The sequence below is a fragment of the Limanda limanda genome, chromosome 18, assembly GCF_963576545.1.
Source record: "Limanda limanda chromosome 18, fLimLim1.1, whole genome shotgun sequence".
Taxonomy (NCBI): Eukaryota; Metazoa; Chordata; class Actinopteri; order Pleuronectiformes; family Pleuronectidae; genus Limanda; species Limanda limanda.
In genome coordinates, this window is record NC_083653.1 from 14,316,277 (window position 1) to 14,343,151 (window position 26,875).

General features: G+C 43.0%; 1 protein-coding gene across 1 annotated transcript in view; it reads left to right on the forward strand.

The window, feature by feature from the left end:
• LOC133024655 (MAM domain-containing glycosylphosphatidylinositol anchor protein 2-like) overlaps nt 1-26,875 on the forward strand; it is a 171,991-nt gene that overhangs the window by 4,107 nt on the left and 141,009 nt on the right. The window contains 2 exon segments of the mRNA XM_061091819.1: nt 339-364; nt 366-453. Coding sequence (XP_060947802.1) covers nt 339-364; nt 366-453 — 114 coding nt within the window.

Here is a 26,875-nt window from a genome sequence, read left to right on the forward strand (position 1 = left end):
TCACACACTGTTTCCCACCCCCCACCCCCCCCCCCACCCCCCCCCCCCCCCTTGTGAGGAGGAGGAGGAGGAGGGCATCCACCTGGAGGCGAGGAGAGGTCGCTGCTTGAGATAAGGCCGGGCTCCGCAGCGCGCTGCCCCGCATCCTCCGCGGCGCCACCGTACCGCCAGCGCTGCGCTATTTGGACTTAATGGCACCGGACATCCAAACCATCCAAACTGAGTCTTTAAATACCTCCACTGCCCCTGTCAGTCGACGTGAGGGACCAGAGCAGCGCAGCGTCTATATGCACCTCAGTTAGGCTGCACCTCCCCGGAGAGGACTTCTTGCCATTGAGAGGCTGGATATGCAGAGATTAACGTGAACCCAAAAAAAAAGGATGGATCTAATTATCTGTGTTTGGGGGCTGCTGGCGCTGTTCGTGGAGGGCATCCGTTGCCAAGGAGTGTATGGTGAGTGTGTGCTTCTCCTGCAACCAAAAAATGTGATCATGACCTTGTAAAAAAAACAAAACAGTGGTGCACATAAATCTCCCCTCATCCCCTATGGATCCGCAAGGTCCAGTGATAAAGCTAAACAGAAAATCATGCAGCAGCAGCTCATGCGAGGGCGACCAACCCGGTTCTGAAAGTCACGTCTGAGTGAGAGAGGCTCCCCGAATGTTTTCTGCAACCCTGAGGTTATACAGCAAATCGTGTGTGCAGCCAATCATGCACAGCCCCTTTTATCATCCAATCCATCACTCAGGATGGTTGGTGAGCCGGCTAAATTTAGTAGTGTTCGCTCATAGATTACTGCGCCGGGACCTGGTGGAGCCGTCTTGGAGCCTGTCGCCTCTGCAAGACCGGTCACCTGCATGCATGTAATGTGTTAGTTGTTATTCAGAAGGTTGGCTGGCCTGGCACTGTCGTCTGCTGTGACGCCTATAGTCGGCAGAGTCATGCGTGATTTTATGTGGTTGATCTGTCTACCTCTTCCTTAGGTCTGTCTGAGTGTCTCTCTGTCACTCCCTCCATCCCTCACACACAGACACACACAGACACACACACAGATACACACACACACACACACACACACACAAACACACACACACACACACAAACACACACACACACTCACATTTCCATCTCTTACCCTGTCTGCTTGTGCAACCAGTGGCACAGATGTCTCCTATGAATCGTCATCCTTCCAGCAGCAGCAGCAGCATCAAGGAAGCAGCAGCAGCACAGTGAGGAAATAATGACTCATGTGCACTAACATCAGACCAGGGAGGAAACCTTGGGGCGCACAGGGCTGACCTGTCGGCAGTGACAGTGGCTCTGACCAAAGCAGGGATTGTGCCGGGCCAATGTGAGATCAAGTAGGGGATGTGGGTTGCTCGGCTTCAGAGGTCGTTGCTAAGCACTAAGACGATCTTTTGTCGCCATGATGGGTGTGTGTGTGTGCGCGAGTGTGTGTGCTGACATGATGTAGCAGTAAAAGGTAACTGTGAGTCTGACAGGAACAGTCGAAGTGCTGCACCTGACCAAGGATGCACCAGGATTTTTTCCTTTCATTTGCTCTAGCGGGGGGGAAGTGAATTGGAGAATAATCACAGCACACGTCAATGATTGCTCACATGCAGTATGTGCACGGTTTCCACACTACTGCAAGTTCTAACACCTGTGTCAGAGACATCTACATTAAAACATATCTGCAAATGTGCAGCTGATATACTTATCAATTTAGCTTCATCTCCAAACCTCTCAGGACTGATTAGGCAGTCTAGGGCTATGCCTGTATAGGAGCTGTTGTTTGGAGTAGGGTGATTCCTCCATGCTATGCGTTAAGCCATGGGGCATAGCCTTTCATCAAACATACATGTCGTAAGAAATAATCGCTTCTACTTAATTCCATATCTTCTTCATCGGCCTGTCTCCAGCATAAACACAGAGACTGGCATGTCGCTAACCATCACAACTCAACACGTGCATGTCAGATGAAAGCTGCAGATTTCTTGGTGGGAGTGAGCGCTCTCTGCTACAGCGTGCAGATGAAGACGCAAGCTCATTAGGAGGAATCATATCCCACTATGGCAACACCATCGTGTTATGTGTGGCTTCGTGGGCTTATTGCAGCAGCCGAGGAGGTGAGGCTGGGATGTATCAGATGGAATTGTTTGAGTGTGCAACTGACTGTCCACATTTGTGATTGTGTGGTTTATATATTTGATGTGCAGCCTGAACACTCCCCAGTCTTTGTTATCCAGTTAGGATTTGCATTTGCTGCTGTTTATTTTACTATGGCACCAGACAAAGGGATAATCGCAGATAGTTGCCGCACATAGATGTTTCAGACTCCAAACTTGAATCCCATTCTTGTAAATGGTGAGGAGCACCTCATGTTTAAAGCATACAGTATTTCCTTCGGAGAGCTGGTCTGAATGAAAATGGCAAAGTTCAAAAGTCAAAATTCATTATTGATAGTGGCAAAAATCAGCATGCATGCTGCGTGACCTCCCATTGTACTCACTGAAGGTTTTGACACATGAGGGAAGGTGGTGAGGGTCAGCGAAATGGAGTATTGTGCACCACAGGTGAAAGGCGGCGAGTGTGTGACTGAATAAATGAACTCTGCGAGAGGATGACAAACAATGGTGCCAAGTAACTTGGAAGTGTTAGAGTTCCACAACAGGTTTTAAAGAGGGCAAGGCCGGAGTGCACAGAACCAGTCGTATCTTTGAAAGTAGAAGATCATGCAAGGGTGGATTTTCCTATTTTTCAGATTGGAAAACATGATGAGGATAACCATGAGTACAACCAGTGAAATTGTTTGTCGCACTACAAGCATCAAATATCATTCGGCCTCGCTGATTGCCAAATTAACCCAAAAGCAGATGAATGGGGGAGTTTGGGAAAATTAGATTTTCTGTGATTATTTTCATCCACGAACATCAGTATACGTCGTCGCTGCCGACTAAATGGTGGAATCATGATGCGGTAATGAAGAAATCACATACTAGTGTGTTAAGTGGTGCTGCCACAGTCATTAAAGAGGATTGATGAAGGCTAGTCATCCCTCCATGACTCCAGGCCACAGAGGGGAAAAGAGAAGCACCTCTGAAGTGAAGCATCTGCTATACACCTCCTCTCTTCCACCATTTCCTCTCTTTTCCCATCTTTCCTGTGAGTGTATGGCTTTAATTTACCACACACTCTACTCCTGGAGAACTACTCTATTATCTCGACCTGTGCTCATCTCCTGTGTTGCTCTCCAGAGCTTCGATTGGCCCGTATCTGCTCCTCCATCATAGTGGGTAGAAATGTCCCAGGATGTGCCTACAAACCTGCTAAATATTCTCAAGTGACATGCATGTGTAATGCCGCTCGCAATCAAACTGCTCTAAATAATAACATGAAACAGCTACTATCGAACATGAGTCTTATCATAGGGTGGAAATGTGTTTGTGCTTGTTGCTTTATCTGCAGATGTACCGCCCTCAGTATGTTCCCTTTGCATCAAAGTCAGTCGACGACAGCCTCCATGGGATGTGCAGATGTTCCTGATCTCGTTTTGTGTTATGCTACTGAAGAGGAGAAAAAAAAAAGAGTTCCAACTGCTTTTACTCCCACCCCACTTCTCTCTCTCTCTCTCTCTCTCTCCCATCCTCGTTCTCCCTCTCTCGCTCCCTCTCGTTTGCATTGAAGTCCAACCAATTGCTGGGGTTTCTTTTCATGAGCCCCGGTTCAGACGCTTTGGCTTCTAAGCTATGCAAATGCATTCTGCCAGTGAAACTAAAGCCGTCTTTGTTGGTTCTCAGAGGCCTCCTCCACGGAGTCCTTCATCATTCCCTTGGATCGGGACCCTCACATTTCCCACCGTAATGAGACCATGGATAACTCTATCTCTTCTCCTCCCTCTCGCTCTGGGTCCCTATCTCCCTGCCTGTCTCCCTCTCTCTCTCCTCTGCCTCTGTCTCTTCCTCTTCCATCCCCCGGGGAACACCCAAACGGACGTCTTCAGTGTATGCGCTTCAATCAGAGACAAATGAGGATATACAGCTGGGTGTAAGAAGGAATTCGTCGGAGTAGAACAACGTGTCGTGCACGTTGGGGATTACTACGTACCCCTGGGTGGGGCTTTAGATAGCACCAATTTAATCATACTGAATGTCAGTTCTCTTTGGACCCCGTCCTCTGAGACTGACACTGAACATACACTGCAGAGACAATCTTTAAGTCTGAAGCACGCTGCTAAGTATTCTCTGCATAATCTTTGACAGTTTTGCTTGACTTCTCAAATACAATGCGATTAAGGTGAAACAGCCGTGTTTGGTTGTGGTGGATTTGGGAAACCAGACATCAACGTTGTTCTCAGGTTTAGCAGTGCATGTTCAAAAAGCCAGGGGACCTGTAAGAGACCGCCCTTTTTTGTTTTAAACAGGGGCTGAGCTATCCAGAGTCATACTTGAGTCAACTTCCTAAATTGCTAGATCCTACACTTCCCACAGTGACGTCACTATGACAGGGTGGTGTTTTCTCAGACTTTAAGTCTACATCCATAGGACTATATTTTCATTTGATAACGCATCAACTGTGCTATGGATACACCTGGTGTCCACACTACTCTGGAGTTGTAGAGCCGCTAATACGTAAACGCTAAAAGAGAAGTTTGGAAGCTCAGCCGGAGCCGTTTTAATCTGAAAACTCTTGACTCTTGAAATGGAGATAACGTAGACATATGCTGGTTGGGTCTTTCAGACACAACGTATCCTACGCTGATTCATCAGGCTGTAATCACATGACTCCCATTCTGAAGAAAACAACTGCCATCAGTCTGAGAATAATCAGTTACAAGTGTTGCTGACCCTGTTGTCTGCTAACAGCTGTTGTGTAGATTAGTTCAGTAATTTGGACGTTGCAGTAGTATGGATGTTGCCTAAAAAGCCTTTTCTGTGCCAGAGAAGATGTTATACAACCACAGACTGTGTCGTGCTTCTCCTACGTGTAAAATCAGTGAAGTGTCCCTTTAATTTGATCTCTGTGACTTGCTACTTAACTGTTATGCCAAGGGGTCATGTTGCTCGTGTGTGTGGGGTGTGTGTCTGCATGGCAGGGTGGCACTCTCCATTGGAAAGATGCCACTCTCGGATTTGCCCTCTCTCTGCCCCCCCCTGGCTCTTTTGGAAGATGCAGCTGTGTATAGTTTGGCAGTGAGCAGAATGGACGCAGGCTTCAGGGTTGTACAGTTGCAGAGATGTTTAACAACTGTCCTCTGCCGGGAAAATAACTCATCGTGTTCCCTTTCTCTCATGCATTGTTAAAAGCAAAGATGAAGTCGGCATAGCTGAGATAAATGGAATATGTTTTGGAGTGTTCACCACGTGTAATATATTTTCTTGACGATTTGTGTTCATAACTATAAAAAAAAAAGTCTAATGTAGCTTTAGCTACTTTTCACACATCATGAACACCTGTAATACTTTCCTCTTTCTACTGTGAGGATTTGGATGAGTTCAGGAACACAATTTACCTCTGGATCATTCAAGGCCAAATCCCCACCGCGGACCAAAGAGGCTTATTGTAACCTGGCTGGCTGCTTCAACTGTTAAGCCCACATCCCCAAACCCTGAGCTACTTGTCCTGCTCTGTACTGTGCTGAGGACAGAAAGCTGCTGCTAATGATCTTGTAGTCATTCATTCATTAAGTCTTGTTCTGGTACATGTGAAGGCCAAGCTCGTTCCCTGGTTTATTTAGAGTCAAAAGCAAATCTCTACTTTTAATGAACACTGGGCCTCTAACCTGTGGAGGAGGCCGGAACTGAACCAGATCTGTCAACCTTGGTCCCGCTAATGTAGCCGGTGAAGCAGCAAGCTTTTTATCTGTAGTGATTTAATTTCTTTTAATAGTGTTTATTTCCTCATGTTGGCAGACACATGGTCCAACTCCAATGAATTAAAGCCGCAGTGTCTTGGTCCAAAAAGTCAAACGTGTAAATTGTGAAGTTGCAGCTGTGACTCATGTAAGCATGATGAATTAGCGGCTAGGGCTGACATTTTCTGTCTGAGCTCCACAGAGACTGAGTCAGAACCCAACCACGCCCCCCTATTTCCAGCAATTACACATATGTACAATGTAAAACATGGGCACCTTACAATTGGATTCCTTTATAGAGGGCTATGATTCAATGATTAAGTGAGGTGATAATTAAAGTGAGCACAGGTCAGTGGAAGTGGAGGGAGGCAACTCAGACAGGAAATTTTAATGTGCGTCTCTGTCCTGATTCTGAAGCAGCAGTGGTTATAATTATCCAGCAGTGGGATGTTGGTAAAGAACTGTTTTGTGTTTTATGTTCCCCACCTCAAATAGAACCTCAAGTTCACAGCATAGCCAACATTATCAAACTCGGATATATCATTTCAGAACTAATATCCGAACCTGGCCCAGCACAATAGGACCTGCTAGGACGGGTATCCACACTCTAATATAGATCCTTGGAATAACACTCCTATTGGACGACATTGTGAAAATTTCCCAAATTACTTTGTTTTAGGTCGATGAATACAAGTAAGTTGGCTATATGTGATGAGAGGCAAATTAAAATAGACTTAGTTTGGTCTTAAACAATGACTAAAATGATAAAATTCCGTTTTTGGGCAGATTCGTACATGTATCCTCTCTGTGCTTGACCAGAAACAAAAACCTGGCTGGATGTAGAATACAGAACCAGGGGATACACTTGTTGCGTTTGTGAATGACCTTATTATAACATCAACACCTGTTTGTGAATTCCGCAGTATACAGTGTGACATTACGTTTCTTAAGGTTAAGGATCTGGTGCAATAATGAGAATGGTAATTGAAACAGTAGGCCCCATAGGCTTCAACATGATCCGCTCATGAGTCAGAGCTCATCTTCTCCGTGCTTCGGTTTTACGCTTTTTCCCACAATTTATAACGACTGCCTCGCAGATAGGTCATTAAAATCTCATCAAATACGCTCCGTGTTTTAGTTTTACCACACCTCCCTCCTAACTGATTGTTCTTACAAGAGGCATTCATGCTTTCATTGCGGCAACCTTCCCCTTTACATGCACTACACGATAAACAAGGCGCTATGCAGAGAGGGAGGCATCCAGCCGTACATGCTGAATGCTGATAAGAGTGGACTGAAATATCTGTAGTCAGGTTGATGATTTGTGCATGAAGAGAAGAAAATGGCTGACATGCACATGTGCTCTTTCCTGCTTCACATCTAATGTGACGGCATGTTAGTGAAGACTTCTGTGTTAAAACTTCTCGTGTGAATTGATGATTCATTCAGCGTTAAGCCATTCGGCAAATGCCTTCATTACTATTCAGCTGGTGCTACCGCGTATAATCAATTCATCTGTGTACTGGAACTTGATGAGTCATGCGCTAGTTTGGATTCTAAAAAACATCAGATAGTTTACAGAGTGTGTGGTGTGTTTCCGAAGCTGGAGTTATCATTTCCATGATTGGCATCACTTCAAATCACAGGGAATTATACATACTAGGCAGCTTCAAAGTGACGCACTTGATGAAAGGGACTCACTGAATTAATGTGTCTCCTCCTGTCTTCCTTTACGCGTGTCAGTCAATTTGATCGTCTTTGTTAAACCAAACTGGCAGGACCTGCATTTACACACAAAGGACAAATCCCTCAGCAGTACCGACATGTACCTGACGAGCGCAGCAGGGCGTCTCCTATCGGCGGCGTGGAGGAAATAAGGCAATAAGCGAGCCGGCAGAGGATTGGTATGTTGTGGCACCCACAAGAGGCTAATGCCAACCTTCAACTATGTCACTTCAGCCCACACAGGCATCCTAAGTGCAGCTCCTGTGAAGTGATGTCTGTTGTCATGGTGACAGTATGTGAGCCTGGCATGGCACATCCTCTGACTTCCCCGTTTTGCCTCCCTCGCCTCGCTCCTCCCTCGCTGCCCACCCACTCCCGCCCGTCCTCCTCTTCACGCGGCAGGAAATCAATCGCTGAAACAAATGTGAAGTGATTGCAGAAACGAAAACTCCTCGCAAGCAGCCTCGCAATAGTGCACGGGAGCAGATAAAATGTCTGGGAGGGGGGGAGAGGTGGGGGTGTAAAGGTTCCGTGGGGTAGAGACGCCGAATGGGTCTCTGCCAAATTCGGCACCGTTGCATTGCTGTGAGGCACCTACAGGAAGATGCCTACTTGTCTTTTTTTTTTTTTTAGAAAATACTGCTTAAGCCTCTCTGACAAGCAGGAACAGTGGTGGAGTGAATGTGTTGACTGTGACGCCTTTAAGAGTCTCGAGCTTCAAAACCAGCGTCAGGCAGCCAGACAGCACGGGAGCCGCACACAGAGACACTCCTGCGTCAACTGGCATCATACCGACACCTCCTCACTCCTCCCATCCACGTAGAAGACACACATATCCATGCTCTGCTCTTCTCTCAAATCCACCCATTCCCCTACTGGCAAAAAGAGACTCGCTGCTGTGGAGTTGTGCTGCGGCGCTGCAGAGGCACTGTGAAATTTCGACACAGATGAACATGCAGTGGGTGCGAGTGTGGGAGCATGTGTACCCATTTTTTGTGTTTTTTCCCCCCCATGTATCTAGGGCAACACTTTGCTGGGAAGCAAAGTGTGGCAATGCAATTTACCACCGTGTTCACACATCAGCCCAAATGAGCTCGACTCATCATGGATGCTCGAACGTGCCTCAGAGTGTCGTACACATGATGCAGTCATTACGCACGCTTTGACGCTGGCTGTTACACTAAACCTCGAAGCCTCTTTAAAGGGATATCCAACAGTCTGCTGAGCCCCTTAAGTGTATTATTTGACTTTCTCTGTATCCCTCAATAGTCCCTAAAAACCTTATTCTTCTAACAGAAATTCACAATGTAATAGCTAATCTCTTTAGCGTCATGCTCGCTTCATCTCCCAGCCAGACACAGTATATCCCAGAGGCTGTTACACCCATGGGAATAACCTCGAGCCGTGCACTGTCAGTTAATGGCTTCCCATGGCAAAATAAGCACAGCTATCCGGAGTAGGCAAAGCACTTCTCCACTGAGAGTTCAGTCAGTGGAGAACGAAATCTCGGAGCGAGATTGAATGCAGATGTTGGAGTTCAGGCATCTGCACTGTAGGTGTTGGAGTTGGTGGTAGCCACGCTTCAGCTGCAGAGAACAATATACAGATTTAAATTAAAAAAACTCGGGATGTTCACTGAGTCTCTTCACAGTTTGGTGCATCCTCTTTTAATTTATGCTTTGGCCTTGAGTTATTAGCAGTCTATGAGGTGTGCTCATGGAGAGCGTCTCCCTTGCCACGATCAGCCCACGCTTTTCGCCTTCAGTGAAATTCTTGTCTGAATCGCTGGCCTGAACAAATGCTCACATCAACTATTTACAGCCTGGAGTCCCTTTTATTTTTTGAGTCTGATAATGTCTCAGGGCCTCATTACATCCATCATACATCCAACGTTCCTGTGACTTTAAAAAAAATATATCGCCATGAGGATGTTTGTGCCGATTAAAACACTTAAAGCATCCATTTCCCTTAAAACAAATTGCATAACTAAGGTTTCTCATTAACTCCAGAAATGTGACTTCTCCATAGTACCAGCCATCCCGTGCACAGGGCGTGTGTCTTCAAGAACTACTTCTATGTTGATGTCTGAAAATGCTGTGAAATCCCCAATAGAACATTACAATGTGATTAAGACGTCTGATCCTCTTCAGGTTAAGACAATCCTGTTTACATATAAGACATCTCATTCAGACTATTGTCCTAGTCTGGTTAATATCGGAATATCTGTGTCCAAATGTAGACTCTTCACATTAGCACAAGTCCAATTGCCCATTAATTCAAAACTGCTGTTGCATGTTGAAACTGTATTATACGCAGCATCAGTTCTCGTAAAAAATACATTTTCCGCTCATCAAGATATCATCGCACCCTGTGATGTGTGGAGTTAATACCCGTGTTCGGGACATTTTCTGCCAGAGTGAGAAAGGTGTGATAGTTTTTTTTATTATCTCTTAAAGGTAAGAAATCACTTATTCAGTGGTTCCAGACTTGGAGAAAAAGATTCACATGCCTTTTAAATGTGAATTCAGAGAGAGGCACACTTGGTGGTCCTTTTCCCTTGTCTTTCATGTCAGTTAGATGTGTTTCATCTGAAGATGACTGGAGCCCGAGGGGGGCCTCCTCAAATCCCACATTCACAGCTTGAGCTGACCTCCCGCCCTTTTTCATAATTTCTACTTCTCCCCATTTCCCTCAATTTTCATGTCCCCTGTGTCCTTACATCGCCTTTCCCCTTTGCATTTAGTAATATTATTGCTTTGGTTCTGGTAATGCCTCACAGAGTGGCATCATATCTGGGCAGTTAAGGATATTTCAATAAGAATAATCATTAGGAAAAGGTTTTCAATAGACCGTTTATGAGCATTACAACTCCTAAGATGGTTTCTAAAATGTATATTGGTGTACAGTGTACATAAATCTGCTCTGTGGCTGTAATCAAAGGTCTCTGTGTTGAGCAGAAAACCTTTCCTGAACAGCAACTTTGTTTCTTCAGCTGACTGCCTCAGTCACCATGGATTGTATATCCTCCAAAATCAGTTGGGATTAAGGATGAGTGTGTGAAATTGCACTTGATCTACGTATAACTGATTATTTTAAAATGGCCGGTCCGTCTGATTTTTAGGAAGATTGGTGTTATTAACTTTTTAATTGTATGCACATTTAATCTCTTTATTGGTGACCTGTATTTTCAGTTGATAACCCAAAAATGTTACATTCCCTCATACCAAATGAGACTTGTGCTAAATTTTAAGGCCTTAAATGTCATCGCAGTCAAATACCTGTCAGATTTATTGAGCTGGTTTGCTTCATGGATGGAGCCTCGCTGGTTACTCCCAAATCTCACCTTGAAACTAAGGCTGATGAAACTTTTGCTCTCAGAGTTCACACATAATGGAATCGCTCCCTGTTGAATGTAGGCGGACTAATTCTCTTCTTTTAAATCCCTTCTCAAAACTTTTATTTTTGTAAAGGTTTTGCAAATGATTGACGTTTACTCTCGTAATTGTATACTTATTGTTCTATTTTCTCTGATAATGTTTTATAGTTTCATACTTAAATTGTTATTACTATTAATTGTATTATTATTATTACTTTATGAGGTGGCAGAGGGTTTTTTAAAGCTGAAAAGATATAACAGCTTTATCAGCTTCGGGTTACTGAAAAGAAAACGATTCTTGTATAGTTATAAATATCCAACAAAATCAATTTCACTGTAACATCTGGTGAAGGATGATTTCCCAGTGGCCTTCGGGCCCCTATTTATCTAAAAAGAGAACATATTAAAGTCATTAACCTGTGTAGGTAGAAGTGGAAAAAAGAGACCAATCTAAATGCATTAATTCCAGGAATGGCTTTGCTAAGTATTCAGTGTGCTGAAGTGGGACCGTGCAGTTATTAAACTTTGTTGGTGGGTATTTTAAAAAGCCAGAAATCTGAGCGTTCTCCGCAGTAAAAAAGGCGTCTAAACAGCTTTGAAATGCACCAATACACTTCAACATATTAATGGATCCTCAGGTCCTCTTGGCTCATCGGAGGGGCCCATGCAAGTCCAGTAATAGCTTCTTTGAATGTATTTATAATACTCTCCAAAGAGGTGGAACCTGGATGGTGTTTCCATATTGCTATCCATATTTATATCAAAAGCCTCACATCAGTACTTGCTGATAATATTCATGAATTCCGCAGCAGTGGATCCAGCAGAAGCAGGGTAGTCATATTTGGCTCGGCCCCCAATGCGGTGAGAGCCTCCTGCAGTGGGTGTCTTAAATATTGCTGTGTGTGTGGGTGCCCAAGTGAATGTGTGCATCTCTCTGTTTGTGTGCGCATTCCCCCTGGATTTCTGTGATGCTACCGAGGTAATTGGATGTGTGACGCCCACCAAAAATCCCCTTTAGCCCTGGGCAAGCGCTCTTTCAATCCCAGCGTGCCTCAGTGGAAAGCACAACCCAAAGGAAGGCTTATTCTTTCAACTGGCAAACATCAAATGGTTCCCTGTTCTCTCCATCACAGCCTCCGTCTCTCTGCCGCTGCCGTGGCATCAGAGGGAAGCCCATTAACATGTAATGACATGACCATACACATGCGTGGCAGTGGAAGGGAAACATGCAGCTGAGGATGCACTCCCTGAACACCACGGGTTCCTCTAGTTAAGAGCAGTTGCATTTCTGGTGAAAATGATTTTTGGGTGGACTGGAGATCAGCTCTGGGGAAGGTACTTAAAAGTAAGAGGGTTACATTTTTCCTGATGTGAGGACATGCTCCTTAACACTGGCATTCTGTTGAAATTTACTCAGTCCAAATTTGAATAATGATGCTTCGGCCGTTTGGGACTGACAAACAGTTACTGTGGACTTTACAAACTTGTTACATCCCCCAAAAAAAGACAAATAACTAAGCCGGCTCAACAAAATTAGCATGTAAATAACCAGGATAATGAGCAATTAGCCGATGTTTATAGTGTCACATTATAATACTAAATACACATTCAGAGATGAGCTGCTGTGTTTGTGATGATAGTGGTCACATGTGCACTTCATGCAATCAGGAGATTTTAGGGATGAAACTACAGTTATTTTCCCTATCTGTTAATAGGTCATTTTTATTGATTGTGGTATGAAATGTGAGAAATTATTCTGCATTTTCTCACAGCCATGTTTGATGTTTTCCAATTAAGGGTTCCAAGCAGTCAACAGCCCAAGAGTCTTTTAAGGGCTGCAACTAATTACATATTTATCTTTCCCAGACTTTTTCAATGAAATCAATTAGTCCTTTAATCTACAAATGTCAGAAAAGTGTGAAGAATGCTGTCCCAAGTCCAAGATGACGTCCTTAAATTGCTTTTTTGTTCAAAACAGAAACCTAACAGCACAGAGAAAATGTTCAATATTTCCAATCATGTTATGAAAGGTGGGACCAGTGGAAAAAGAATGTGTCCTTTTTCATTATCTGTACTTTGTGCAGTACCAAAAAATACTTCTGTGTAACAATATTTGAGAATCTAGATTCCTCTCATCATGTTAATGAGGTCGGACAAAGAGGTTTTTGCAGGGACCAAAAGTAAAAATAATAAATAATCTGAAAGTTTGGCCCAAAAATTGTTCAAATATTGCGTACTAGGTCCTAAATATTTCTAGATAAGTCTTAATTTGTATCTTAACAGTGATTTAATGCTACTCTCTTTGTGCTTTAAGGTTTTTTATTTATTTTTTAAGAGAATTGTGTTTTCAGTATGCAGAGTTTGTAATGTCTTCAAGTGGGGTTCACATATTCCTTTCTTTATTATCTTAAAAAAGTCTTTAATTTAACTTTTTTCAATCCTGCAAACTCCCTGACAAGACAAGCAAAACATTGAAAGGAATTTAAACTTAGTTAATTTACTATCACACCTATCTATAACCAATCTATGCTAAATACCTGCAGAGCTAATGATATTCCCATCCAGCTTCGGCTGTAGGCTACTTATTAGCATGCTAACATGCTTAACTATCATTTGAACCCAGCATCTGCCTAGCATGATGATCATGGTAGCATTCCCCTGTTGGCATTTAGCTCAATCCTCTGCTGTGCACAGCCACATATAACTGCTGGTATGACTGCAGCCTCTCAGTTCTTGATTCATTTTCCTGACTAATTGAGCATTAAAATATTCATCTTTTGATGCAACTGTAATTCGTTTTCCTTACACAGCAGTATGGACTTCAACGTAATATGTTTTAGATTGCTGGCTGTTTTTTTAAAGTCACACGCGACTCCCTTCTCCTTGGCAGTAATTGGTATTGTTAATCCCCTGTGCAATGCAGAAGCAATGTGTCCTTTTAGCGCACCAGGGCAAGTCTTTTTTTTTAAACTAGCAGTGTTATTAATAATGCATGACAAAGAGGGATCAGAATAAGGTTTGTTAGTCTTCGCAAAGATTAACCTTTCTGATCGCGCACACTAGAACACAGTATTGGTCCGTGTCTAGTTGAAACTGTTCTGATCTCTGCAGCTGTCAGTGGCCGACGTGTATGTGTCAATGTTGTGTTTGTGCATGTTGCCTGTTTGAGTGTTAATGTGTGTCCAAAGGCATTTGTATGCGTTGGATGCTGCGGGCTCTCTCTTTCCACTAGTCTGACCTCCTGCTGAATCACACACTGCAATGGGCGCGGGGGCAGAAAGGGAGAGTGGAGGAACAGGATCTTCGTTTCCTTTCGCCTCCTGTGTATCTAGCTATGATTCCTCTGTGGTTTATTTCCGTGACCTTGTTTTTCTTCTTCTTTTTTTGAAGTTGCATAATATGCTGCTGGGGGTTTGGGTGGAGGGCAAGGGGTGTAGAGGCAGTGGGGGTGGAGGCAGGACACTGATCTAAACTGTGATGACAGATGAGGCTTTCTCCCTCTCACCTCCTCCACGCTCCTGAGGGGAGGTGAGGCGACAGAACGAAACCTTAAAGACAGCGGGGGATTTGGTCATCGCCGCAAACTCGGTTTAGTGAGAGGGATGCAAGTGAATAAAATGGCACTCTCTGAAGCGTGCAGTTCATTTTCACAGAGATAGAGAGGATCACACTTGCATGAGTTCGCTCTCTGCTCCACTATATTGCTGCCTCTCTCTCTCTCTCTCTCTCCCACACACACACACACACACTCATGCAGACAAAACAAGACGCAGAAGGCCTCTGACTCATTTATACCGCCATTAAGTGGCTTTTTGTTCTTGTCATCGTAGCTGCAGCGGAAGTACACGTCAGCCACGAGGATAACGTCAGTAAAGCAGCAAGAGGGGAATAGCTGTTGGAGCTGCTCACTGCCCTGCCTAATGACATAATGTGCTCAAACTCATTAATTCACGGCATAAAATTGCACGGTCACAAACAGATCTGTGGCAGCGGCTCGAGCTCAAATAGGTTTGTTGATCTTTTTCTCGTTCAAGGAAACATTGCAATTAGGAATGGACGATATAATCCTCCATCAAAGTATAAATAATTCATTTAAAATGTAATTTATTATCAAAATCAATTAGGAAAGAGCTAATGGGTGAAATAATTAGATGTCTGTCTTTGTCTAATCCAGTGAATTAAATATGTGACAAATCTAACAAATCATATTAAAATCCAATGTCGCCATGAATTTGATCTTGCTCACTGATTGGCTGAATTGCCCACAATAGCCGAACACACTCAGAAATATTAAATGATAGATACTATGTGATGGTTAATTAACTGCATTTCTGTAGCGCTGCCGGGTATCGAACCACGACCCTCTGGTTAGTGGACGATCCTCTCTCCTACCTCAGCCATCTCTGTTACTCCAGGGATGTTGTTTCTCATCTGTAGGATGAGTACACGCTGTACGGCTCCAGTCTGAGGAATCTTGATGGAACTACTTAACTGTGCGTCTACTTTGTAAAGTCTCTCAGATTCCATGAAGTCCTGTAAAGTCCCCCTCCAGTCATAGATTTGTTTTGCTTGTCATTACCCCACTGGGATGTTTGACTCACACTGTGCTGGATGATGCTCATGCAGAGTTTGATACTGGAAATCTGTTTTTGCATCCACTTGCCGCAGGGGGAAAGTTTCTTTGTGCTCACCTTAAATGTCTTTAAAGTTTAAGATGCGTGTGCCCGAGCAGAAACTTCATAGTTTTCTTGGTAGTCCAGGTAACAACTTACCCTTGTGTGCAAAAATCCCTTTTCAGTGTAGTAGCAGGCAACTTGTATCAAACCCTGAAACTTTTGAGTAGAGACGTAATTTTATAGTCATAGATTCTGGATTTTTCATTTGGGAGAAGTTCATTTTAAGATGAAATGAAATCAATTCTATTTTTTTGTGGAGAAAAAAAACATCACTCATAAGTTATTATTCAAGGCTGCATATTTATAAATCTCCATAGGGTAAATTTAAGAATATTCATACTCTCATTTGCAAATCTTATATGTTTAATCAGAACTTTCTTTAGATCGTTTACTTTAAAGGGAAGCACTTTTCAAAAAATAAGTTTTAAATTAGAAGTTAAAAAATACATGAAAAACAGAACACAGCAAAATAATATATTAACACTAAATGAAAGAACAGCTGGGGGACAACTATGGCACGTTGGTATACTAATTATATACCAACATATATGCATAATTCACCGATGCTTACATTTGTATGTGCTCCTCAGTTAGATCCTTTTAATGATGTTGTTGCGTCTGATTCAGCTGAAGCTTTGATATGTATCAGTCGAAGACTTTCATCGACTTAAAAGTAGATGATGTATATGTTCACTCACAAACAGGGCACGAACCCTCCGTTGCTTTCTTCTTAGGAAACCTGCCTCACAGCCGTCTCCACAGTTTCCCTGAAGAGAAATAAAAAACAAGAAGGTGGTTTGTCAATAAAAATCCATCATTTTAAACCTGTAGCTTCCTCATCCTTCCCTGCTCTGTAGTGACACCTCTGGCCAACGAAGGCCATGAGATGCACCACACACTGCAACACAGAGGGTTAAGATAAATCATATTTACTCCAGTGTATTCACTCTTAAGAACTCATTGAATACACGTAGATTATTTCCTCTGTTCGGTGATAATAGCCCGGTTTTGTGAGAGGCTGCTTTTAAGTCTTTGTGTGATATATTTGCAAAGCTGCTTCTTTATATTTCCGCAGCTTGTTTTGGGTTTTGTAATCCCGGCTGCCACAATGCAATGCAGGCGCCTTTGCCAGAAATCCTTTACGTATAATAACGGTCTCTGTTTAGTCCCTGCTGCTCTCCTCAGATATGCGGTGCCCCCCAGATATATTGGCACCCTCAATAAAATGCTAATCTCCAAATGCCGCGAACTGATAACGAAGAAAATTAATGTACAATATTCTCAATTTGGGGGATAAAATGTTTCGGTTGTTGGTTATCGCTGTTGCTCAGGGATAAACACAAGACAACTGTTGCACTTGTTGCACTGCAAAGCTTTTTCAAGTCAAACCAGCACCCGCTAAGATCAGGAGATCAAACCTTTGTGTTAATATTCTAAGTGCTCCTCGATTTAGACTAGATTTGCATCCATTTGCAATTCCCTGCCAAGTTGAATTTTGTGTTTGACGTTGACTTTTCTTTTTGCAGGATGGATGGTCCCTTGGATGGACAATTAATGTCCTTTTTCATAGCATTACGAGGCGTCTTAATGCACTTGCATCACCGGCTGACATAAAGGAATAGCTAACAGCAGTATGTCATCATGTGTGCTAATACGTGGCTCCCGTGCGCTGTGAATCTTTTATTGGTATACAGGGAATATGCTGGCGAATCTATTTACATAATGGGAGCTCTTTTTTTTTTACAACGGAGGTTTGCTGGGTCTCTACTCTCCCCATGTCCTCTACGACAATAAAACAAGAGGACATTTAAGGTTAACAACTTTGATTTAACATGCAATTATTGGACCATGTTGTGTTATATATATATATATATATATATATATATCAGAGGTGAAGCATTGAGGTTGAGTTTTTTCCCTGAGCTCAGTAGCTTCTGCTGCGCTATGTGCAGTCACTGAATAATGAGTATTCCAGCTCTCACTTTGGCTGTGCTCGCCTCAGCGTCCCATAAACAAGTCCAGGATCCAACAAGGCTCTCCTCATTTGTTGACACCACCGCGGGGCGCCAGCTCTTTAAAGAGAATGAAATCTTTCTGTGAGATAAAGGGCACATGGAGCTCACTTAAGAACATCCATCTCTTGTTCTTTTGCTTGTTTGCTGTCTTCCAGTGCAATAATGGGGACAGGAGGGGGAAAGAACGCTCTGCAGGATGATCATTTTTAATGAGGGAATTTTTTGTGGCTGGACATAATTCTCTGCAGTGGATAGATAACCCAGAAAGGTAACAAAATACAAAAAAGTAAATTTCCTCCACAGCTATCCTCTTGCTAACATTACATGATCACTCAATTTACATCCACAAAGACAAGAAAGGAGATTCTTCATCAGCTCTGTGTTTATCTTCCTCGGCGACGCTCTGAATCTGGGGCTTATTTCCTCCTCCTGGTTGGCTTTACGTCCTCTATCATTTCCTGTTTCTTTTTTATTATTATCCTAAAGCCAAGGTGCACAATGTAAGCGATGGCTCCTTTTGACTGGAGTTCTGAGGGAAAAGTATTAGCAGGCGCGGAGAGGAGAGGAGGCTCAGCGGGAAGAAGATTAAATTATCTCTTTTGAAGGTGTGCTGGCGCTTTCATGAGACAGAGGCCATTATTAATATGCAGTGACACATGCATACACCCAAAATGATCCTGGACGCTTCGTCATGGATCATAAAATTCCCCAAGGTGCCTTTCATTCATCGCCTGCTGAGAGTGCCCAACCACAGCGCTTATGAAACCCAGCGGCTCCGTCAGGATATATTGGAGGAGGGCAGAAGAGACAGAAAGGAGGCTGGGGAATGGCTCCTGTGTTTTATTCGATTGTCCAGACAAAATTGCATTAGTTTTGAGCAGTTTGACTTTGTGGCAGGTCGTCGCGGTGCTCTGTCCACAGGTGACGTGAAGGTCAATGAACAGATTGTGGGGTTTGCGTGGCTTGGAAGAAGGTTAAATGGATCATGTAAGCTACTGTCCGTCTGTGACATGGTGGAGTCATATATTTCATTTGTTGCTGGTATTTAAAGTTGAGCTTTTGTCTCAAATACTCTGATAAAAAAGACCCTATAATGCTTTAGGGTTTTCACAAAGTGACGTGCTGTTTTCAAGTTATTCTAATGAACTAAAGGTAGCCAGGTTGAACCAGCTATATGGGATAATATTCCTGTCACAGTGTGATAGCGAGATAATGCAGCCCCCATGTGATCTCATCTCTCAACCGTCCCCACTGCTCCATAAAAGCACCTGGATCTTTTGTTACAATGCATTACTCACTTTGCTCCTCTAATACTTATCTCCATTGAACAAGTAACGCCCACAGCATGCTCATTATACAAGTGGATGGAGGCGTCAACAACGCCAGCCAGAGGTTACACATATCCATGCAGCGAATGGGCATCGACTGTGTAATTGGAATTTCTACCCTTTTTATTCCCTTTTTCTGCCTTCCCCTGGTAGATAACCCAAATGAGCTGTCACCCGTGATTGATTTTCACATTTCAGGGATGCCTACTTTGACTAAGCACTGACTATTAGAGAAGCTTTGTCATGCCCTCGGCATGGAGGGGGACGTTAAGTACAGAGCAGGAACCGGCTTGGCTTGGGCTCTCTCAAGATGAACGCTTAATGTACGCACAGGCTCACATTCATTTGAGCGAATGTAAATGATGGAGTCGATAAAAAGCCTTTATGATCTCCAAACTACGCTGACTGTTGAACCGCTGCATGTGTTTGTCTTACTGTGGCAGTTTTGAATGGTGCACAGGGAAAAGACAGTTTTTGCAATATCTTTACGTTGTCAAATCAAATCAAATCAAAGTTTATTGTCACATCACATGACACTTTATATGATTTCATGTCCCAACGTGTCACTGTGTGTGATGGCACACTGCAGTGTAGTGCAAACAATATGGAGTTTGCTGACAACATAATTAAATGGCTCTAATTATGAGGCAAACTTATTTGATTTGATTTAGTGCACACAAAATATGTACAAACATTAAAGTGTGACTTTTTGAAGTTTTACCTGAAGGGCGTCTCGCTGGAAATGTCAAAACAATGCCTTCAGAAAGAAGTGCTGATAGGCAGGCTAAAAAGTACCGACCTTCCCCACCTCCCAGTAGAAGCACACACATTTGTGTTCCAGAAAAAACATGAAGTAGAGGCTTTACAACTGCAGAGTTTCCTGGTGGCCAACACCATGGTCATCCAATGAGCCACTTGCACAGAAATTTGGTGCTGAAGCAGCCGGGACTGAAGCAACTGCGTCCCAGGAGCACAATATACCCAAGCCGTTTGAACCGCTGGCACAGGGGGCTGTGGTCCTGGCTGCCAGGAAACTCCCGAGGCGAGAAGCCCTTTACTTCATATGGTATTTCTGTCTCAAAAGTATGTGTTGTAGACAGCGTGTGTAAAGACATGGAGGGACACGGTAGGAAAGGGGACGTCTCTGAATGGGAGACAATGTGGCAGTTTAAGGGGTTTGGAAAATGAGCACAGCTTTCCAGATTCACACTTACAAGCAGTCACTGGTAGTAGGAGCTGCACACCTTTAATTAGAAAGTGTGAACCTTTTCATATATAGTCATGATGAATGGCATGATGTAGTGACAGCATAGATGGTTGACTCTATGCAAGCCTTTGCTCTGCCGGGACCAAGATGGTTTGAAACACTAGGTGTTGTTACGAGCCATGTTCAACACATAACTGTACATTTTTAATACATTTGATAATAAATATGGTTTAAAAACACGATATAGTTTACATCTCTTTAAATATCAAAGTCTCATTGATCTAGTGTAGCTTCACTTTAGCTGCCCTGTGGTATTAGCTGCATTCAGGAGCTGATGTTCATATTAGGTTAGGTTACTCAGTTTGTTGTTTTCTAAAATACCCTTGCCTGTGAACTGGTGGCAAACCCTTGTGTGTACATAATTACTACTGTTTATCAAGTGTAGCTGGTTGATGTGTTTAGTATCAGGTGCAACGGTCCACTCTCACTCAGAATTCGAGAGCGCTCCTCCCAAATGAGTCAATTTAACGGCAAGCTGGTCGGAGCTAATCGAGAATTATGTGTTTGTTTCTTGATAAATGACTTAATTCTCGGGCTCTTCCCTCTCAGTGGACCAATTCAAACACTGGGCCTGAGTGAGTGTGGCAGATAATACAGCAGTCTTATTAACAAGATTAAAATATTGTTGGGTGATATTCAAGCACTTCACTGGATTGTTCATCCGATAATTAAATTCATGCAAATTTGGATTGAAAGCTGTGTTGTTGTGATTAAACGCTGCCACTTCCTCATGTGCACCACCATTCCAAAAACAGTGAACCATTATGTATGCACAGCATGTTGCTATCTGATGTGCCTGGTAGCAGCGAGATGCCCAGTCTCGCCTAGAAAAAGATATACTTTGACTAACACTGTCCAACACTAGACCTCCCCTTTGACCCTTCGGGCATCATGACTGGACATTGATTTACTCCCTCTGTGTTTTCTGGTCGGATGATCGGGGCAAGGGCACTTATCTCACTTACAGCGTGAAATGGACTGTGTCCAAAAGTGTGATGCTGTATGGCAGATACACTTATGCCGACGCATAATACGTCTGCACATGCACACGTCGGCGAGTGCAGAGGCAGATTCGGAGCAACAGGGTGACGTGGCACAATCAGACAGTTAACTGTGCTTGAAATGAACAAAATAGACGTGTGCTCCTTCCCTGCAGTGGGTGTAGTGTATTTTAGTTTGCTCAAGGCTAATGTGTTGGCCTGCTCTGTGCTGCAAACAGAAGAGGGTTCGTCTCCTTTTTGTAAGAGCATGCGATTTTCTCTAGATAAACATGGCATGTTACGAGTTAGGCTGCGGCTTCAGGCCACATTTTTCTGTCGAACCCATCTGAGCCTGAGAGAAAACTAACTGAGGCAGACGGGCGTTTAGTTATTTCTGTCCGAACCCGACCCGTGCCTGACGCAGTTCATTAAAGCTCCACTGAGCATATGTTACTCTGTCCAAGACACGCGTGGTTAGTGCTTGTATTTCGCTAATTACAGACATGTACAGTGTAAAACAACTGCCAAAGGTATCTGAACCCAAATGTAATTTGTCATTCTTCTATTTAAACCCTGCTCGTCTCAACATGGGTATCCACACTATTACATGTGCACTATTTTACAAAAGGAAACGAATGAAGTGTAGTGTCGACTGTGAGGTGTTTTGGATGAGCAGTTGTAGCAGCACTAACACTTTACCCCCATGTGTTTCAAACGGCACTCGCTGAGAAAAACTGTGACATCATCACTGACATCACAGAAACCTCCTGTTGGAGTTTGTAATTACAAATCTTTAGCCCATCAGGCTTTTCATGTGCAACCATGCCACATACTGATGGGAACATTTTGAGTTGGCAAAACCATAGTCCCTAGTTCACACTGAAATCCACAGATCCCAGGCCCATATACTGTCTGTACTGTGCAGTGCCTGTAGTACATGACCTTTAACCCAAGAAAATGTCAAATATTCATATCTTTCCCGCTCCAGGCTACTTTGCTTCCTGTAGCGCTCTAGGTGCCTGTCATGCCCTCCAGGGCAAGGTCCTGCATTGTGAATGCAAAACTGGAGGTCACAAACAACGAATGAGAATAGGGTTTTGCCAGCAGGGACCCTGAGGGTCTGCTTTAATGATAACTCAGTGATAGTCCAAGGCCGCCAGAAAAAGAAACACCAGTCCTGTTATAAGAGCAAGGGAATGGGATGGTGCAGAGAACAGTGGATTTTCTAAAACCTTTCTTATCTAGATGGCAAAGATTTATTCATTTCAGCCAGTTGTGATTTATATTAGATCTGTATTGTGGTCATGTTTTATTATTAATGATAAAACTTTGAATATTTTATAAGTGCAGGAGAAAACCACACAATTCTTCCTTTAGTAAAACAGCTGAAAATACATTAGACTTTCAGGTCTTAAATCACAGGATCTAATGGATGAACTCTTTGTTCTCACGTCAACGATTTAGAGGATCCATAAAGTCTTTGCCAAGAATTAAATGCAATTTCTGAAGGATGTGAATCCGTTCAAGGGTGTGACCTTATGTCTCTGTGAGGCCTGCTATAATTTGTAATACAAAAAGTTGCCGAGTCGCCAGGTACATAAGAAAAACTTTCATCTCCTATTCAATAACCCAACATTTTTTTGTGATACAATTTCGTTATTTGTTGAAAGAAAAATACAAAAATACTCGTTAACAGAATAAAGAAAAAAATCATTTAAAAAAATCAATCAGGAAAGAAAGGAAAGCAAAATATCATCCCATCCCATCCCCTGGATCAAGGCTGCAACAAAAAAGGTCTTTTGAGGTTTATTGAGAGTGAGTACCAAGTCTCTATAACTCAAGCAGTCGATATTTCTGAATATACAATTTCCACGTACGTCAGAACCCGAGCATGAAAAGAGAGAGGGTTGAAAAATCCCTGTATTTTCGTAATCTGCGATCTCCCCCTGATATTTAGATAATAAAGATCATAGATCAGTTCAACTCCAGCCAAATATTAGATCAGAACGAAATGCAGTAAACTGATTTTGAGAGAGGCTTAAGCTGAATTGGTTGATAAAAAATTCCAAATTATATAATGTTCCTCTAAATTTTAGGTTGTTTTACTATATCTGATTTCAGTCATGTTTTCATTGTACACTCACTCAGCATTAACAGGGCCTCACCTGCTGCACTCCATCTTGGTCTCAAATCACCGGTGGACACCTCATACTTTCTGTCACAGCTGCCAGAAATCAATCGGCGAGATGAGGGATTACCTTCTCGTTCTCTTTCTCTTTCCCCTTTGTTCCCGGGCCGTTCTCGTGGCTCCAGCTTCCGCCTGGTGTTTGGCGGGTCCTCGCTCAGAGAGCCGAGGGTCCCGGCCCGGGAGGAGAAATTACAGGTTGCTCCGCTCTGACAGGTATCTATAGATGCCTTTGACTTTAAATTAAAACCCAGCGTGAGGTGATCAATCATAAGAGTGCACTCCGGACAGAGCTGCGGTGTGATGCATTGGCCTCCCTCGCCGTGCCTAGCGACGGTGGACGTGCGATCAGAGCTGAATTACCCCCCACGACCCACACTCCTTCTGCGCTCTCCCGCTGTCCTCCATCTCTGCACACAGCCAAACCATCCTATTTTACACTCCATGGAGAAACACTATTCTGTTTTTATTACCTTTCAACACCCCTCACGCAGCAGCTTCACAAATGTTGTGTTTTTTACAGTGTGTTTGAGCTGGAAGTGCAATATATGTCAGCGTGGAAGTTTATTGCTCCTTTCAGATCAGGCACAACCCCCACGCGGGCATGTTACTATAACATTTTCCTTCATGTTCAGATTGAAAGGCCTCTCGGTGTTTGTGACGCTGGCCTCATTCTAGCCGTGGACTCTAAATATACTTGTACACACACCTTTCATCCCACGTTTGTTACGTCAAATCACTCACGATTAACTTTACTGCAAACGAGACGCACAAATAAATCATATTGGCTGAGCCTTTTGCAGTCATGGTAGTAACAGCGTTTATCATTACTGATATCTGTCTATGTAAATAGATTTACAGAATAAACTTAAAAAATATGCACATTTATATATTTGGTAAAAAAATGTATAGTTTCTTAATTCTAGTCCTATCTATTTGGTTGTATTTGAGTTTTTGCCCCATTTTTCTTTTGTTGATTGTTATTTACAAAAATTTTACATATTTAAGTACAGATATGTGTGTGGTTAAAATGTAAAATATATAGCCTTGATTACATTTCTTTGTCATAATATATATTCAGTGTATATGTGTTTCTGTATGTGTGCCTGTCTATGTGTATACATATAGACATGCATCGTTTCTGCCTTGTTTTTTCTACTACTAGTAGTTTAGATATAGGAACACAGTTCTTCTTCCAAAGTTGTTAATTGGTCCAATCAGCTAGACCCATCCACTCGAGTGCACTGATGCAACAGGTTGACATAACTTAATACAGACGGAAAGAGAAGAGCTACAGATGAAAGTGATGTGAATCAGCTGTGACAATTGAGAAGCTGTTGGAGTGGAGCCTGATGTAAAAAGTCGTATGTCTCCTCTCTTAGACGTCGTTGCCCAATGATTATTAGTCGAGATTAAGCTTTCTACAACTTTCTCTGCCCCCCCCCCCCCAGTCTTTCCCTCAACAATTTGATATAGAAGAAGGTAACATTGCTCAATTTCATGGTCTGATGAGCCTCTCATCGCATGAGGTATCATACTGGCAAACTACATGTCAACTTAGTTACGAGAAGAGGGGAAAAATTTCAATTAGTTTCTTGTACTAACTGGTTTGGAAGACTGCCCATGCCAATCAACTACTTTAGAAAAAGAGACGAAAAGCTATTCCTCTCAAAATGGGATGCTTTTTTATTTTGTTACAAACCCTGTTACAAACATATGCTCAGGCTTTTCAGATCTCAGAGCAGGAAATCCATTTATCAGAGTGACACAAAGTGTACTGTGTGACTGCCACTTAAAGATACTCTAATGCGGGAGAAAGAAAAAGGAAATGACTAAAAGGAGCATCACCCTGGCTTTATCACACATCCTCGTTTGAAGAGGCTGCTCTTGTGTCATTGCATCCGAACGCAAACTGTTGTTGCAAAAACAAGCTAACACACACAAACCTATGCACACATACACACACACAGTGTAATCAGAAGCACTGAACTGATAAAAAAGGCTAACAAGCCTGTGCAATTTTCTAATGCACAAGCACCATCCTCACTGGTCCTCACAATAAGAGATTCTAAACTCTATCCTCAGATTATTTGAATAGACTGGCGACTAATATGTTTCCCTGCTTCCATTTACGGAATCCTGGGAAGTGCAGTTCCTCAAATCCCGACGTCAAGGGTTGCTGTAAGAACCACAAGTTCCTTTGTTGCCTCCTTCACCAGCTTTGTGTCAGATGTGATGAACAGAGAGCAGGAGGACGCATCCACATCACCGCACACTGCTGTTTCCCTGTGCCGGAGCATAGAGGTTTCCTTTTTGGAATCGTGGGTAGTTTCTTAACATCTCACGGTTGTATCTCTGCACAATCGCTGGAAAACTTTCCATTTGGAGTTTCAAGCACAGCTCAAATGGATACATCCAGGAGCAGAAAGTTTCTCCACTGGCTATGAAAGTACAATGAGGGCAGGGGGAAGAGATCAGACATGAGAGCCCCGTTAAGTTTCTTCCTGAATGGAAACACTTTTTCAAGTGGAAGGATAATGCATCAGATCTGCCTTGAGTGGCTTGGGCCGTGTGTATAATATGAACAGAAACATCCAGACTCTGTTCATATAAAAGGAAGAAAAAACTTGTATCTCCCTCGTTTGTGAAATTTGTATTGCTCCAATCGTTATAGTTCCAAGAAGCATGACTGGACACCTAAGAAACAGACAAAATGTCCCTTTACAGACACCCTTTGTGCTGCCAACTGTTTGACCTTTCTGCTGACTTAGCATGTCCTTGTGGACTGCTCCAAGACCGAGACAGACATTGCCTGAGTGGACGTTAATGTGCTCTCCAACCCACTCATTCAACCAGAAGAAATTACATTTTCCGATTGTCTGCGAGCCAGGCGATGGAAGTACGCGAGGGCATAAAGAGGAGACGCACAATCAGCTCAGAGAAGAGCCCACAAAGATGCCGTCAAAGTGCATCCCGTTGAAATTACATTTTCAGTCCCACTCTGAGACTTTTGACCTCTGTGGGCTTTGTTTGTGAAGCTTTAGCCGCTTTCCAAGGATCTTGATCCTGGCTTTTTGTTTGTCACATGCACTGAGTTTCACATTTTGTTGGAAGCTCAATGCTGCTGTATTAATTACAGCTTTAATTGGATATCATACAAGTATACTAAGTTATAAATATCTTAAGTGTGCACCACATCTCTGCAGGGACAATATATCCTCCTAGGAAAATTATGCTGTAAACAAAGAAAAACATTTAGATTAAAAAGAGAACATAATATCCCCTTATTTTCTGTATCTGGGAGCTCTGAAATCTAAACGTGTGTTTGTTGGTGTCGAACACTTAGGCAGAGTAAATGTCCTACCTCTCGGGATCACTCTTTAATGCTGTTGGGAATTAATTCATCTTTCTGTCATCTCACGATTGTCTGCTTGCCCATTTTATCAGATTTTTCTTCTTGTGCACTCGC